Source organism: Helicoverpa armigera, chromosome 22 (genome assembly GCF_030705265.1).
Source record: "Helicoverpa armigera isolate CAAS_96S chromosome 22, ASM3070526v1, whole genome shotgun sequence".
Lineage (NCBI taxonomy): Eukaryota > Metazoa > Arthropoda > Insecta > Lepidoptera > Noctuidae > Helicoverpa > Helicoverpa armigera.
In genome coordinates, this window is record NC_087141.1 from 2,933,037 (window position 1) to 2,947,558 (window position 14,522).

At 37.4% G+C, this 14,522-nt stretch overlaps 2 protein-coding genes across 3 annotated transcripts; both read right to left on the bottom strand.

Moving 5' to 3' along the window:
• Window positions 1–405: 405 nt before the first annotated feature.
• Window positions 406–5,116, bottom strand: LOC110370911 (uncharacterized). Its single transcript, XM_049843417.2, has 6 exons — window positions 4,218–5,116; window positions 3,531–3,904; window positions 3,280–3,437; window positions 1,276–1,769; window positions 770–1,137; window positions 406–680 (listed from the first exon to the last, which is right to left on the bottom strand). Exons 1-6 carry the CDS (start codon window positions 4,626–4,628, stop codon window positions 542–544), a joined length of 1,944 nt encoding a protein of 647 aa, XP_049699374.2. The 5' UTR covers window positions 4,629–5,116; the 3' UTR covers window positions 406–541.
• A 1,140-nt stretch (window positions 5,117–6,256) lies between these two features.
• Window positions 6,257–10,907, bottom strand: LOC110370864 (sn-1-specific diacylglycerol lipase ABHD11). 2 transcript variants are annotated; one of them, XR_010277606.1, is made up of 6 exons: window positions 10,408–10,907; window positions 9,886–10,253; window positions 9,605–9,750; window positions 8,047–8,577; window positions 7,458–7,825; window positions 6,257–6,556 (listed from the first exon to the last, which is right to left on the bottom strand). XR_010277606.1 is itself a non-coding variant. In XM_021326852.3 (3 exons), exons 1-3 carry the CDS (start codon window positions 8,455–8,457, stop codon window positions 6,400–6,402), a joined length of 936 nt encoding a protein of 311 aa, XP_021182527.3. In that variant the 5' UTR covers window positions 8,458–8,577; the 3' UTR covers window positions 6,347–6,399. The 2 variants fall into 2 exon arrangements, 1 of the variants encoding a protein (XP_021182527.3); XM_021326852.3 differs by lacking the exons at window positions 9,605–9,750; window positions 9,886–10,253; window positions 10,408–10,907 and having other exon boundaries at window positions 6,347–6,556.
• Window positions 10,908–14,522: the final 3,615 nt, after the last annotated feature.

The following is a 14,522-nucleotide window of genomic DNA, read 5'->3' on the forward strand; positions in this document are numbered from 1 at the left end:
ATTTCCTAGCTGAATATACTACAGTCCAGGATAGGATCCTAATATTCAGTCACCTAACCATATCTTCCTGTTACGCTCGCCGACAAATCGTCACTAATATTATAAATACAAAAGTTATTCTGTCTGTTGTGCTTTCGCCAAAACGACTGAACCGATTTAAATAAAATTTACTTTACTTACTTAAAAATTTACGTAACTTGAAAAAGACAGCATACTTTTTATCCAGGTGCAGGGTAGTAGTTGCCTCAGGAAGCAGTTGAAGATTTGTTTGATTGGCAATAAAAAAGAAAATAATTATAATTTTATTTCCATAACTATTGTGTTTATTTTGACTGTTGCAGTTCCTTTCTGTCGGCATTGGTATCCAGGCGTTAAGCAGGTCTTAAAAATAATAAAAGAAAAATATTGCTTATGGTATATCACATTTTATTTATCCACTATGGATGTAACAATAAATACTCTAAAAACAATTTATTTAACTACTCAAAATGGAGCATGCTATTATAATGAGAATCACAATAATTTTGCTAGACGGTTATTTTCACTTTTCTTGTAAGAATTTGCATACTGTTTCTAGGAATTTCTCTGGCTTCTGACTATGTACCCAGTGTCCTGCACCATCGATGAACTGCAGTTCCGCTAGTGGGAAGTACTCTTGTATTTCTTTCAGGTCATTTTTGCTGAAAACAAAAGAAATGTGTAATAGTAACACAGCAATTCTGAATGATTGTAAATTATCTGGTTTACTGATAGCTGTTCTAATGCTTACCCTATGTAATCTGACAAAGATCCTCCAACAAAAAGCGTAGGTCCACAGTATTGCAGTCCTCTTAAATTGGAGGGAAAACTGGATATATGTGACTGAAAGTTGTCTTTTAGAGCAGGTATATTTACTCTCCAAGTGTATGAACCTGTATTTGTTTGTACTAAGTTAGTAATCAGAAAGTTCCTCAAGTTAACATCAGGAGTGATTCCTTTTAGTTGCTCATCAGCCAACTTCCGAGCTTTAGACATTGCAATTCCAGGCCTGATTGAGACAGAAGTCATAGCATCAAATAAGTTTGCCATTGAGAAGATTTGAGGACTAGTCTTCACTGGAGATATGTCAACCACGATGAGGCTTGAAACCATGTCAGACTGAAAACATTGATTGTAATTAATTTCTTAATTTATTATGAAATCCATGAATACGTTTTTAAGATCTTCAAAGATGGTCTTGAGTAAAAGTATGTTATAATGGTGAGTATGAGTATGTACAAACTACGTACAACTTACACAGAGCAGTGACAGCACCATGGCTGTGCGTCCGCCCATGCTGTGCCCCAGGATGGACACCTTCGACAGCTCCAGCTTCTTCAGCAGCTTCATCACGTCGTGCGCCATGTGTATGTACGTGTGTTGCGAGGCATGTCTGCTGTCTCCATGGTTCCGAGCGTCAACACTGATAACCTTCCTACCAGTTGTCCTGTGGATAGCTTTGCTCATACTATTCCAGTTATTTTTCGACCCTAAAAGTCCGTGCAATATGACTAGAGGTGGTCTTGCTCCCGTTTTTGTACTGCCTGTACTTTCGTATGAAGCGTAAGCCAAGTCTACAGCTTCTGCCTTTTCTGATGTCGATGCAATCAGCCTGTGGGAACAGTGCACAACACCGGGGACCAATTTAGGGCACACGCTAATAGTATTGAAAACATTTTTGGGTGTTACTATGCTAAGTAACATTTTTAATTTATTGTATTTGTTAAAAGTTATATATAATAATTTTGAAGGTTATTTATTTGACATTACATACTACTCTTGAGTTACATCTTTGTTGACATTGACAGTATAAATATTAGGTCTATAACTTCATAGACAATAAAACAAACAGGAAACATAACCGGACGTGGCGGGATAAGTATACCACGATAAAGATACATTTATTTGCAAATATGGGTGATGGGTGACAGAGATATATTTTAATGGTTCAGCCATATTTTGCCATGAAGGCATGCAAATTTTAATAATAGGTACTTACAAACTAAAAACGAATAATTAAATCTAAACCTAACTAAATGGGCCATTATACAGGATAATAAAATCTTTTTCATTTCGGAATTCACTTATGCTGTAGCAAGTTTTATTCAATAGAAATTTTCTTAACTTTAAAAAAAAATTAATTAATGATAATTAATTCCACTGTTTGGGTATTTCATTAAAAATCACCGGAGCCATGCAGTAAACCCTTTTGCGCATAAGTGCTGTAAGGGGAGTACATTAGGGGAATTCAGAAGGAAGTTCATAAAGGGAGTATATAAGGAAGTTTATAAGGGGAGTAGGTACGTAATGAAGAACAAGGGGAGTATATAAGGGAATACATAATAAAGTATATTAGGGGAGTAAAAGAGGGGAGCGCATAAGGGGAGTAAATAAGGGGAATTCATAAGGGAGTACATAATAAAGCACATAAGGGGAGTATATAAGGAAGTACATAAGGGGAGTACATGAAGGGTTGAGTTTATAGATTAGAGAAGGTAAGGGATTAGATGAACCCTGTAATAAAATATGTCTGGCTGAATCTCTGGTATTGGTAGTGGCATATAATAAATATCTTAAATTATCTATTTCTACAATGATTAGATTATATTAGTACATAAGGAAGTTCATAAGGCGAGTACATGTCATATGGAAGTTCATATTCATTTGGCTGGCCTGGGTCTAAAACCATGGTCCAAACCTCATATGGTTAATGTGTCTCATTACCGCACTTGGAAGTGGTAGTTGGGTACACCTAACCCATACCGGTAAGTAAAAAGTTCCCATCGATACGAATTAACCCCATTGATGAGCTAACTACTATCAGCTTTTAGAGTTCCTTAAACTATATTTTGTCTTAATTATTTCGGTTGAAGTGGCTATCAGATCTCTTTACAACAGCCTCGTCAATGCCTAGGCTACCTACTAATGAAGTCCAAACGGTTGATAGTCGCAATTTACATACCGATCCGATGCGCAGTTCTTTTGATTCTAATCATTAGTTCAGATCCAAACCTTCACAGAAGGTTAGGATCTCTCAGTTACTTCGTAAGCATATATTTCAAATTAGTACAAAAATATTTTCGAAATCTCGGCCTTTGAGTATTCGCTGAACAAACATAACTTACAGTCTTTTGAGAAGTCGAGTAAAAGTCGAACAGATAATGAGAATATTATAAATCACAGCAAGTCTAGATTCTTTGGCATTATTATTGATTGCTTGTGTAAAAAAATACAATCGATATGCAGGCAGATATAGGCATTAAGCTTTAACTTTCTTCTTTTCGGTGAACGTTAAAAATTCCTTTACTGCTTTAGCAAAGGCACTTGGATCTTCAGCGTGTACGTTGTGTCCAGCACCTTCGATGTAGTGCAGAACAGCTTTAGGAAAGAACCTGTGGATCCCCGTCAAATCGTCAACGCTGAAATAAAATGTACATTAAATGTCTCTACTTTACTCTCCTTATTTATTTGCTGAATGTAGGTAGGTACATAAGTAGACAGGTTTGGCTTACGGAATAAAGGATGATCGTGAGCCACCAACAAATAGCGCCGGACCATTGTAGGTTCTTCCAGTTAAAACGCTAATAGGAAAAGAAGCGATACTATCAAAATTATTCTTTAAGGCCTGGACATTACACTTCCACCCATAAGTATTATCGGGTAACTTTCCAACATTCATTAAAATGAAGTACATATCCTCTTGATGGCGAAACAATTCATTTTGCATGATTACATTTTTGGCTTCCATTTGAGCCTTAATTAATTCATTCGCTTTAAAGTCCACGTTCATCATAACATCCAAGACCTTCGGGAAGAAGTTTTTTAGGCTGCTTGTGGTCGACACTGGCGATATATCAACTACGACCAGACTCGCAACTTTATCTGGCTGCAAACAAAAACACAAGATAATGATAAACAAGTTAAATGGTATATAAATCTCTACATTATATGTGGTAATGTTGATTGGTTTATGTTCTCCTGCAGTACCCTATCGTGACTATGCACTTAGGCCCCTTCTCTTAACTTTTAACTGACCGACATCATAGTAGGTGTTGAAATAAGTTAACCCGCCTTGAGTGAGATGGGAGATCCAAAATCGCACCTCTCATTTTTGGGGTAGCAGCCTATAGGTATAACTACACTAGGCAATAATATGCCTAGGAATTTCATTCTGATAGAAGAATTGACCATAATCATACCTCTGTTAAAGCTAAAACCATTCCTGTTCTGCCTCCCATACCGTGGCCGATAATAATGCCTTTTTTAACTGAAATATTTGTTAATAATTTAGTGACATCAGCTGCTAGGTCAAAGTATTCGTGGGAGTCAGTGTGAGGGCTGTCGCCATGGTTACGAGCGTCCACTGCTATCACAGTTCTATTCGTTTGCGCTGTTATCTTTTTGCACATGCTCTGCCAATTTTGCTTGCAGCCCATGAACTCATGGAGCACGATGATAGGCACACGGTCTGGTGTAGGGCTGGGACCATGGATCCTGTGCACCAACTCAACCGGTTTAGGTTTATGTAGAATTGTAAGAGTCCTCTTTATCCGTTTGAACACGGTGTATTGTTTTTGCCCAAAGGCATTTCTTGTCAATAGGGTATTCATTTCATGACCATTGTTGATTAATAAATAAACAGGATTAATTTATCTTATTTTAAAACGCCGCTGTCTTCTTGTTACCTAATTTTCTTATGTCAAACTGCCAAATCGTCATTGTGCATCGATATATATGTACTACGTACTAGATAGAACGTTCCGAACAAAAAGCTTACCACACTGAACTGCAGTGCAGACTATGCAGTGCCCAAAATGGCAAATCAGAGCGATTTTGACGCCTGCGTCAGATGGATGTCTATGAAACGACAATTATAAAATAGAAAATACATATCAAGGTATAAACTTACACATATAAACTATTCGAGAGTCAAGTTAGTAAAATTACACGCTGTTCATGCTATTACAACGCTTGTATATCATACTTTTCATTTATAATTCAATTTTACAAATATGCATTAATTTGTTCCCGCCCGCCATCTTAAATTATGGATTAAGAAAATCGTGCAGAAACAGATGTGCCATAAAACTGACAGTAGGTAAAATATCAATGAAAACAGACTTCACTTTGTCATGGTATGTTCTTACTTTCAAGAAAAAATAATTAAATTCGCGAAAATTTGTGATAGCCCTCTTAAGAAAAGAAAACATCGTAATTAACATTAAAAACTCTAAAAATAAGTTCCTGGTTTTAATATATTACATGATTTTGCATTCAATTAGATGTAAATAAACTTTTTGATATATTACATGATTTTGAATTCACTTAGATATAAACTTTTTGAGTAATGAAAAATGTAGGCAAAATACGAGCGACACTTCAGCAATTAACATCAATGAGGATAACTACATGTCACAATACGTCAACGAGATGTCAACAGACGACATAAGCGGGTAAATTATTTGTATGGATGTTCTTGTCTATCGCTAGAATATATGTCAATGTCATTGTGCTTAGACCATGCTTAGACCAGCGATAAATAATTTGATTGGGTTGAATCAAAGACCGATCAAAGAGGTGTTTATTGTTACCTGAAACCCGACGCTGAAACTAATTTAGATTTCGTCGAATAGGACAACGCAGCATTGAACACTAAGGAATAAAAACGATGACGATGAGTTTCCCCGAAGAGGGCCCTAAAAACTGGATAACTGTAAAATTATCTAGTTATTTAGAAAAAACATATTCAGGGTCCATTTTTAGTTCAGTACTCCAAAAGATGAATATAAACATAAATTCTTTGCACGATTTCCAATTTTAAAATAATCATAGCATACATCCAAAACGGGCATAAAAGTCCCCTTGAAAAAAAAAATCGCGATATAAAGTCGCTTAGTACTGGTCACCCTTGAAATAATCACACTATAGTAAATTTTTAGGTGTTGTTGTGTTTCTTTATTACTTCTTCAAGCCCAACCGGCTGAACAGATTTGGATGAAAATTACATATACCTAGGCACATTAGAATTACATAAGTAAGGGTGCTGCTATTTTTAGACGGGTGCTAAGAAACGGCTCCCTCAGAAAGCAGATGCAACCGCTGACGATGGATAGTCGATAGATAAACTCCTACGAATTTGAGGCCGGGTGAAAGATCGCAATAAAATTAAAACAAGCAAAATTTATAACAATTGTTTAATAGATGTTCAAATATCTGGCTATTTATATGGTTTCTTTATATTTTTTACTTTTCAGCAATACTTATTTGTTATTTCATTTATCATAGTAGAAGTTACTTAGTCATCATTTGAGTTTTACGACTTTTTTAAATGATATAGATACTTCTCATCCACTAAAATAACAGACATAGTGAACAGTCTGGCTATGCAGTTTGCATCAATGAGTTGTAATGTAAGAACTGCATGACTGTGTCATAGAAGGTTTGTGGTTGATCCACATGCGCGTTGTGTCCAGCCCCATCGATGTACAGTATTTGTGCTCTAGGAAATATTTTTAAGATCCCAGGCATGTCCTCGAATCTGAAATCAAACAATAAATTAAGTGTGGAAGGCCCTAAGCCCTAAGATATATAACCTAACCGGATTCAGCTGAGTACCAGTGCTTTACAAGAAGCGACTGCCTATCTGACCTCCTCAACCCAGTTACCCGGGCAACCCAATACCCCTTGGTTAGACTGGTGTCAGACTTACTGGCTTCTGACTACTCGTAACGACTGCCAAGGATGTTCAATGACAGCCGGGACCTACAGTTTAACGTGCCATCCGAAGCACAGTCAATGGTGTCTAAGTGCGTGACCTGGGATCGAACCCGCGCCCTCATACTTGAGAGGTTGGTCCTTTACCCACTAGGCCACCACGACCCCCCCTCTTCTTATAAAACTAAATATATCCGTACAAGCTTCCGCCCGCGGCTTCACCCGCGTAGAATTCGGTTATATCGCGTTTCCAAAGGAACTCTTCAAAAGTTCGGGAAAAGGACTATCCTATGTTCTTTGTCAAGGTCAACTCTAGCTCTGTACCAAATTTTATCAAAATCAGTTCAGTGGTTTAGACGTAAAAGCGTAACAGACAGACAGACAGTTATTTTCGCATTTATTATATTAGTAGGGATTAATATCCGCGGAAAGACAAAGAGGCATTGCATATTTTTAAGGGTATTTGTGTAACACTTTACAGTTACCGGCACGGATGTCGGGCCCTGACCTTCACCTGCGCACAAGCGATTTACTGCCTTATTGCCTTATGCGTACGGGTGCGCAAAGCGATCCCCACTCTTCCGCCGAGAGCCCGACATCCGTGCCGGTAACTGTACTTAGGTATAAATACTTGGGCTGCGGGAGTGTTTTAGAGTTACCAAGGCACTGGTAGCATGGGTTAAGGGGGAAAAGGCTTAGCAGATGATAAGTCTATGGGATCTTACGGGATTGCGAATGATAGTTTGCCTCCCAGGAACAGCACAGGGCCAGGATACTGTTTTTTATTCAATTTTGGAAAAGAGACTATATTATCCACATTTTTTCTCAAAGCACCGAGATTGTATTTCCAGCCATATGTTCTATTTTTCAATTTGCCAACATTCATTAGCATGTAGTCCAATTCTTTCTCAGTTTGGAATAAATTATTTTCAATCATTTTATTTTTAGCGGTCTGTTCAGCTGTATTTATATTCATTCCTTTGAAGTCCATAGTCGAGAGAGCATCGATAGTCTTAGGATAGAAGTCTGCTAGACCGCATGAAGTTGATACAGGCGATATATCTACTACGACCATACTTGCTACTTTAGTTGGCTGTAACAAAAAAAACCGTATAAGACGGATTAAGTCCGTATATTCTTTATGTGGTAGAAACAGATAGGCGAAGGCGAAGGCAAATTTCACAAGCTGTTCCTCCTACATCATTTAAGTAGGCTTCCTCTGATGATGACAGGTAATACTCGCATCTAGAGATTAAATATATACTCATGAGTATCGAAAACGACTTCTACTGATATAAAAAAAAGGTAACAAACCTCAGTCAGAGCCAATACCATGGCCGTTCTGCCTCCCATGCCGTGGCCAATAAAAATACCTTTTTCTACAGAAAATTTAGTTAATAAATGAGAGACATCTGCAGCTTGGTCGTAGTATCCATGGGAGCTGTGATGTGGACTGTCGCCATGGTTTCGAGCGTCCGCAGCGATCACCGTCATGTTCGTAGGAACGGTGAGCTTATGACAAAATGTTTCCCAATTCTTTTTGCTTGCAAGGCAGTCATGAAGCACGAAGATCGGTACGCTCCCGGGTCTGGGACTAGGACCGTGAATTCTGTACGATAATTCGAGTGGCTGCGTTGATTTAGTTCGGATTTGCTTAGCACCCACAGTTTTTAAGCCAGTGTATTGTAGAAGTCTCACTTTACTGATTTTGCTTAGGATATCCATTCCATGTTTGTTTGTGTTCCCAGATTTCAATCCTGATTTTGTTATAAATTTTGAGTGTCAAAAGTTTTGGTCGGTTTTGCCAATCTTTGCCAAATTTGAGTTGTGTCTAAACCCATAGACCTAAAAAGCGGAAGAGGAAAAAGCAATGCAAACTCTTTCTTAAAAGAAAAGGATACCATTTTTGATAATAAAACCAGCTTGTAAAGCCCCCAGTACACATTGGCCTGTGATGGGCCAAGCTTTGCAATGCACAATTGTAGACCACAATCAACAGTCAGTGTTCACACATTGGCGTATGGCTCATTGCTGCCTGGCAGGCTACTTGCGATGGACGTCGAAGTAATTAAGGCTGCGGCTATTTATTTGTATACAAACACTACTATATTTATTTTGACTATCTTCAGCCGCCGGTGACGAACTAAACATTGGCCCATATTGTGTAAACCCCACAGGCCACGCTGGGCCACGACTCCTTTGATGTGTGCCCAAAAAACCGACAACTCCCCGATTGCCCGCCAAAATTGACAATTGTCCGCCAACATACACCAATACCCCGTGTACACATTGGTGATGGCCACGCATGGGCCAATGTGTACTGAGTAGGGCTTAAAAATCGATTTTCTAATGAACACTGAAAGGATTAGAAGCTTTGTAACCGTGAGTTAAATACGTCACGTAATTAAGACCTCCTGACTGGCAAATCTTACTAATATTATCAACTAGCTTTCCGCCCGCTGTTTCACCCGCGTCCCGAGATAACTGCTTCTCCTAGCCGGATGGTGACTAAAACTCCTGGCTCCTATATCTTATGTCCTTCTCCTGGCTCTAAACTACCTACCTCCCTGCCAATTTTCAGCGAAATCGGTTCAGCCGTTCTTGAGTTATAAGTGGAGTAACTAACACGACTTTCTTATAAATATATATAGATGTAAAAAACTCTTTCTGTTGCATTTTCACGCCTAAACTCTGAATCGATATGATTCCTGAAGTCCGCCAAGATTTCAGTTTATTTACATTTATTTCTTTGAAATTACAAAAAAAAAACGAAAAATAAATGAGAAAAAAATTGGTAATAACATATTTAATGCTTACTAACAATTGAACCTTTAACATAGTATTTAAGGAACTACCGGGGGTTTGAACTGACGTTTATAATGGTGAGTCCTGATAAAAGCGATCGCAATTTCTAAAAACGATCTTGGATCGTCAATGTGAACATTGTGTCCTGTTTTCGGGATGTAGGTTATAACAGCTTTTGGAAACATGTCCCGAATAACTGGTAAATCGTCCGGCCTGAAACAAACTTACTTTAAACACAAACTTAGAGGCGAACCAACTAATACTTTGGAAGTCTGTGAAAGAGACTTGACAAACATTCCATTTTGTAAGTTGTCAAGTGTAGTTTATCGGTTATAAAGTTGAACTTACGGAATAAATTCAGACAACTGGCCGCCGATAAATAGCGTGGGCCCAAAATATCGCTTTCTTCTCAGTTGTCTTGGGAAACTTGCAATAGCATTAATGTGCTTTAACAGAACATCGATATTAACTGCCCAACCGATTGTCGAATCCGTACGAATTTTTATATTATCTAGAATCGTATTGAGGAGGTAATCGTCTGTAATCATATCTTTCAGTTGTTTCTTAGCTTCCCTTTTGGCGTGATTCACTTTTTTTGGCATCTTAAAGTCAACCGCTTTCATAGCATTTAGTATTTTGGGGTATTCTTCATTGTAGCTTTGTGTGATTGAAGCGGGAGATATGTCCACTACTAACACACCTGTTATTTTAAGCGGCTGAAAATAAAATATAAGTAATTTATAACTCGCATGATTGACTTGAGTAGGAGACGTCTTTTTGTAAAAAAATACAAGATGTTAGTTACACCTTACTTCAAATTTGCCTTATCTTTTGTGGCGATTTGTGTGTTAAGAGTGATGTATACCTTACCGCAGTTAAAGCCAAACACAATGCAGCTTTCCCTCCCATGCTGTGTCCGATGAGACTCGCTTGTTCAACTCCTAGCTTCTCAAACAGAGTCAGTATATCCGCCGCGAGATCTTCATATCTGTGACTGTTCATATGAGGACTGTTGCCATGATTCCGTAAGTCCACAACAACTACTGATCTTTTTGTTAGATTCAATATTATTTTCCCCATGCCCTCCCATTGCTTCTTATTGCTTAACAAACCATGAAAGAGGAAAATTGGCGGTTCATCTGTCTCGGTAACACCTTCGCTGAGTATCTTATACGATAGAATAACATTCGATCTATTTAAAATTCGATAAGTAGGAGCAAACTGCTTGAACAGTGTACCATATACAAATAGAATTGGCTGGAATCTTCTTTGCAAGTTATTGGTAACACAACTTTTAAGTAACATTGTATAATTCCATCGGTAAAGTTTTATTTCTACAATACATAAAATCTGTTTTATTTATAACTACGAAATTGACGGATTGACACAGCTTTCATAGAGCAACATTTAATGAAACAATCAAAAAGTTCTTACTGCATTACATATTTACTTTGGCTTACTACAGTTTTTAAAGAACAGCTGAATGGAAGTTACGCCTTGTTTAAGGTTTGTTATAAATTTAAAAATCATTTCAATCACAATTACTTCCACACAACTAAATACCATGCATACTAAGAGCATATTGTTTACAAAGAACAAGTCAATACAATTAAGTATACAAGTACCTACTTACTCGTATTCTTCTGCTTTACATATTATTTGGCTTTAAATGTTAGGTATTTTCCACCTTTTTCAGTAACTGCATAATTCTATATGTAAGTAAGTATATACCTATGTGTCGTGTCTCTAAAGTGCTTCAAACTTGGTTATTATAAACGCGAGTGTAACCTGTGTAACCCTGATAATGAAGATGATGTCCTCCTCCTATCCGATTTTTCGGCCACAGCGGCTGTTCTTATATAAGGAGATCAGTCAGCTGCACAGGACATATTATAGTGCACCAGCATTTGCGCAGACACAGATTCACTCTCGATGAGACGGAAAATCCGACACGATCTGAGAGAGATCACAGTGTGTTACTTTAGGAATAAAATTCTAAGATAGGAATATTTCGACTGATTTTTCGACGTAAAACAACATGCGATCAGCCAAAGAAGGCGCCTAAGGTTTGCTTTTCTGTCCCTATTTAAGTACCTACTTAATTAATTCATTAATATGTCTGGAGTACGTACACATAATTCAAACGATTCTTAATCATTTACATATTATGCCTATTTTTTATTAGACTATTGCCTTCAAAAGTATTCGGTGATGGTTCAATAAACTGAGCTGTTGCGACTGCGTTGCTTTTCAAAAAAGGTGTTAATGTAACAATGAATATTTATACATTACAGTGACTAACCTGCTTAGTTTTGATTTCGGGAATAAGAACGTAAATTCTTTCGTAACTATTTCCCTTTAATTTACATCGAACGGATATATAGGCGTACATGCATGCATAATTATTCATTTTAATATTTAAATGAGGCGAGAATTAGAGCATTTGTCTACAAGTGTGAGGGTGGATTCGATTCCAGTTCAGGCAAGTTCCAATGCAACTTTTCTAAGTTTGTATGGAGCTTTTTTTAAGCATATCTTGGACACCAATGTCTGATTAAAGGTCAAAACATCTCCGGGACACCTGGACTATAAACTCTGAAAACACTAACGTGCATTGATCGGGCTTGAGAGGAGGCCTAGTAGACTATAAGAAGAATGATAGATAATATAGCACAGTAATAACGTGGATCGGCAAAAATTATAAGCACGTTATAGCAAACAAATAAAGTATTGTTTAGAATTTCAGTAAATTAACAGATAATTATAGAGAAGTCTGGATGCGTTTTAGTTTTAAAAGTGTGTTGTATAACGGATACCTAATGTAAATTTTAACTTTTTTGAAAGAGAGTCGTATTGTGTATGAGTCACAGCCTTCTTAGACAAGACAAGACAAAGCAGCCGATTGCTTTCTGGCTTACAAAAATAACTAATCTATCATCATTAACTTTATTCTGGTGCAAATCATTGAAACATATTATTCTAAGTTTAGTAACAAACATAATTTTATAATATCTTAACCTTTACTACAATGGCAGTCTCTCACGATAACCAGTCATTTACTTAAGTTTTGGTGTCGAAATGATCGTTGCATATTTATTTGTTCTAGAGCGAATTATATACATATAACTAGCCATTTTCTCGCGGTTTCACCCTCTTCAAGTGGGATCTACTGACCGTACAAGAATAAAATATAGCCTCGTTGGTGTAGTGGTCGTAAGCGCGGCTGCTGGGCTCGAGGTCTCGGGTTCGCTTCCCGGGTCGGGCTGAAATCCCTTTGTGGGTTTTCTTGAACTTTCACAAACAGCCCGCAGTCTGGAAGTTGGTGATTGATTCACCCGTGCATCTGAGAGCACGTAAATGTCGGTCCTGCGTCTGATTTCTTTCCGGTCGTGTCGGATTGCGGTCCCATCGGGTTATGAGAGTGAAGGTACAGGGAGTGCACCTGTGTCTGCGCAAATGCTCGTGCACTATAATATATCCCGCGTAGCTGGCTGATCTCCTTAAATAAGAACAGCCGCCGTGGCCGTGGACGCCATTAAAATATAGCCTGTTACTCGGGAAGAGCGTAGCTTTCTAATAGGTAGTGAAAGAATTTTTTAAACCGCTTCAGTAGTTTCGGAGCTTTTACGGTATAAATAAACAAACAAACGAGAAATGTTTTTTCTTTAATATTAGTATAAGTAGCTGTGAAAGGTTTTTAAGTCAATATTTTTATTTCACATTCATGAATTCTAGGAGCGATGGCTAAGAGCATATTATCCTTGACATATCAAATGGCCTGTGTTCAGGTAGGTACTAGAAATACAAAATGTTTTTACATTGCTTATTCTAATTTAAACTGTGTAACTGTAATTTCGCAACGTTATTCAATTAGGTACTGGGTAATTGCTATTTGCTTAGTACTTATAATAAATCTGTTGCCGAAATAAATCTTTGACATAATATATTTTTTTGAGTTCTTTTTAGAATAAATTTTTAATAAGTATTCGTTGGATATGCTGTACTATAATTATTGTAAAAGTCAAAGCTTTTTCTTTCATAAAGACCTATATTATGGTGAGGTAGAGTGCTTAAGAAAAGTCAATAGCTCTATGTGCACGGTTCCAAAGAGTGGGTTGTCATGAGAAGAACGGAGAACACGCAATAAGCTCCATAGACACTCTTTAAAAAAAATAAGTGTTCAAAATATTCGGATTTTCAGATCAATTCAACGTAGACAATATTTTTTTTGTCAGCCCTTATTGTCCCACTGCTGGGCAAAGGCCTCCCCATTTTGTCTCCACACCTCTCGATCCTTAGAGTGCTCCCACCAGTCAGGGTTGTATGTAGTTGTACAACGTAGACAATATCTAGGGTATTTTAATTCTAATTGACAAGTGCGTAATTGTAATGTTTTTGAAAAGAGGACTTGATTTCAGGACTTCAGGGACAGTGCGCTTTACCAATCCGGCGCCGGCTGATGGAAAATCTATAATTTAGGCTCATTGGCTTCAATCTCGCAGATTTTGATTTAAGCTCAACCGACTTACATAAAAATATTGAAGTATTTAATATTTAGCCAGTAGTGTCAATTATAAATAAAATAGCTACATAAGTAAGTCTTTTAATTTAATAGATTAATTAATTTAATATGTATACATTAACCCAGTGGTTCTTAACCTTTTTGACATGAGGGACCACTTTAACTAAAGTTTGTCTTGCCGCGGACCACCTCATCGGTTTACCTAAATGAGCACTCATTTCTTTATTATGTATCAAAAAAAAAATCTGAATTTTTGAGTCAGTTCTACTCAAAGCTAAACGCATGTCGGCAGTTGTGTAGGTAAGCAAATGCAAATAAAGAAAAACCTGCGTATGTAGTTTCCAAATGCGCGAGCGAACCGAGCGCGAAATTTTTATCGGACTTAAACCAAATATTACGTAAAATGTAGCCCAAACATACATTTTCATGAATTGGGGGACTAGGTACGACACACCCGATATAC